Source organism: Tupaia chinensis, unplaced genomic scaffold (assembly GCF_000334495.1).
Source record: "Tupaia chinensis unplaced genomic scaffold, TupChi_1.0 Scaffold000445_1, whole genome shotgun sequence".
Lineage (NCBI taxonomy): Eukaryota > Metazoa > Chordata > Mammalia > Scandentia > Tupaiidae > Tupaia > Tupaia belangeri.
The window spans coordinates 13,117-15,308 of record NW_006159950.1 but is presented as its reverse complement, the minus strand read 5'-3'; the positions used below and the strand labels follow the sequence as shown (position 1 = coordinate 15,308).

The following is a 2,192-nucleotide window of genomic DNA, read 5'->3' as shown; positions in this document are numbered from 1 at the left end:
GAACCACTGCTCCCCACAAGGTGGCCCTGAAAGGGGGCAGAGGGATTTCGCGGTCACAGGGGACCGCGTGGAGGCCTGAGGAGCTGCCTGGGAGCGTGTCCGCTCTGCTCTGCACACCCACGTGTGAAGCTGCAGCCTCTAGTGCTCGGGCCTGCTCCCACAGCCACCCGGGCAGCACCAAGGGTCGGCAGAGCCTGGGCACAGCGCAGTCCCCTACCTCCATCGGGGGTCAGCCCTGCTCATGGCCGTCCATCCCCGGGCCTCTCCGCCATGCCTCACCTCCCCTGGTGCCCTGGGGTGGCCTCTCAACCTTCTCCCCCGAGCCAGGTGGGGAAGGCTTCCGGGCAGTGAGCTTGGGGACCGTGTCACTGAGAGGATGGCCTGTCTGACATCAGAGCAGAGCGTGAGAGCCAGAGCGGGGGGTGGGGGGTCCAGCAGGCTCCCACTGACAGTGCGGCTGTGAGCATGACACACCCCTTTTCACACCTGTTTTTTAGTTTATTTCTTGAGAGAGCGGGAGGCACCCCACCGGGCCTTTGCACCGTGTTCACCCCCGCCCGGGCCTGCCCAGCACAAGGGTGACCATCACGCCCAGGGAGGCCCAGGTCTTCCCTCTGAGCCAATGACGGCCCCGGGTGTTTGGAGAAAGTCGTTTCGTCTGGGTCATGGGTGGGCAGGGAGGAGGGCACCTGGACATGGCTACTCCTCCCCCTCCCCGTCCTCCGCGTCCCCGGCCTCCAGCTGCTTGTGGACGACGTAGCCCAGGACGGCGCCCGTCTTGCCCAGGAGGACGCTGCTCCCACCGGCCCCTGGAAAGCAGTGCGGCTGGTCACAGGTGCAGACAGCAGGTCCGGGGACTCGCGTGGCTGCAAGGCCTAGTCAGGCCGTGCCCTCCGGGCCAGTCGAGCAATGAGGCTGAGGGCATGGCCTTCCACCCAGGGGCCCTATCACTCTCTGCCTGGAGAGGAGAGGACGAGGGGTCGAGGCCTGCACTGACACCCCGTGTTCCCAGCAGGTCTTTCGTGGGGACCTCCCCATGTGGGCGTGGGGGTTCACAGCAAGGTCGCATTTCATCCTTGCCCCTACCCTTGCCCCACACCCTGCACCTCTCCTGCAGGGGCCTGGCCTGGCTGTGGCCCCTGCCCCCAGAAGGGCTCTTCTTTGGGGCCCTTTGGCTCCTATCCAGTCAGAGCTGGGAGAAGGTGGAGAGCTCAGGAAAGGAGGGAGTTTGTAAGGGCAGTTTTCTCCAGGATGTGGGAGGCCTCGGAGAGAGACCGCGTGTGAGTGTGCATACGTGTGTGTCCATGGCAAGGAGAAGAGGGGGCGGCAGGAGAGAGGGGAAGGCATTTTTCCAGGAGCCGTGGCACTGCATGTGCTCACAGGGCAAGTCAGGGCCAGGGCGCGTGGGGCTGACCCGGCTGCTCCCACGTTGCATGGCCACGCTGGTTTCTGACACTGAGCAGATCCAGGTGAGGCTGATTATCTGGAAAGCCAGCCAAAGAAGTGGTGCAGCCCCTGGACTCTAGGCTAAGTGAATCTTCTGGAGTCAGACTGAGTGAGTTCTAATCGCGGCTCTGGTTCTGAACTTGAGTAAATTCATACTGGGCTGTAGGCAGGCAATGGTAAGAACCCACCAGAGCCAGGCCGGCCCTCCAGGAGAGAGCTCTAGGCCAGGCGCTCACCGAGGCTCTGCAGCGTGGCCACCAGGCCCCCAGCCGGCACGCCGCCTCCGTTCAGCACCGCGGACCAGCTCATCAGCGACGCCGCCAGCGAGTTGGCTGCGATGCCCGCTCCCGTGAAGCCCAGCGCGGGCAGCCCGGCGACCATGAGCCCTGAAGAAAAAGCAGGCGGTGAGGGGCGCGGCGGCATTCCCATCCCGGCCCGAGCACCCCCTCCCCTGCCGGTCCCCACCTCCCCGGTCCCCCCCCCCCGCCCGCCCAGCCTCCCCACCAGTCCTGCAACCCCGGGCGAGTTCCTGACCCCAGGCCCACCTGCTCCGACGGCCATGTAGGGCAGGGCGCCCCAGAACCCGGAGCCACTGTCCTCTGACTTCTTCTTGCCTGCGGGAGAGAGGACAGAGGGGGCAGTCACCCTTCCCTGGGTCTGCTGCTCAGGACCACCCCCAGGGGTGGGGGCAGCCTCTGATTCCAGGGTCCTCGCAGAGGGGGGCACTGGCAGTGAATCCGCTTCGA

At 65.8% G+C, this 2,192-nt stretch overlaps 1 protein-coding gene across 1 annotated transcript in view; it reads right to left on the bottom strand.

The window, feature by feature from the left end:
- Nucleotides 1–477: 477 nt before the first annotated feature.
- IFI6 (interferon alpha inducible protein 6) overlaps nt 478–2,192 on the bottom strand; it is a 4,069-nt gene continuing 2,354 nt past the window's right edge. The window contains exons 3-5 of the mRNA XM_006155311.2: nt 1,992–2,060; nt 1,683–1,832; nt 478–809 (exon numbers count right to left, since the gene is read on the bottom strand). Coding sequence (XP_006155373.1) covers nt 700–809; nt 1,683–1,832; nt 1,992–2,060 — 329 coding nt within the window. The 3' untranslated portion in view covers nt 478–699. The remainder of the gene's footprint in view (nt 810–1,682; nt 1,833–1,991; nt 2,061–2,192) is intronic.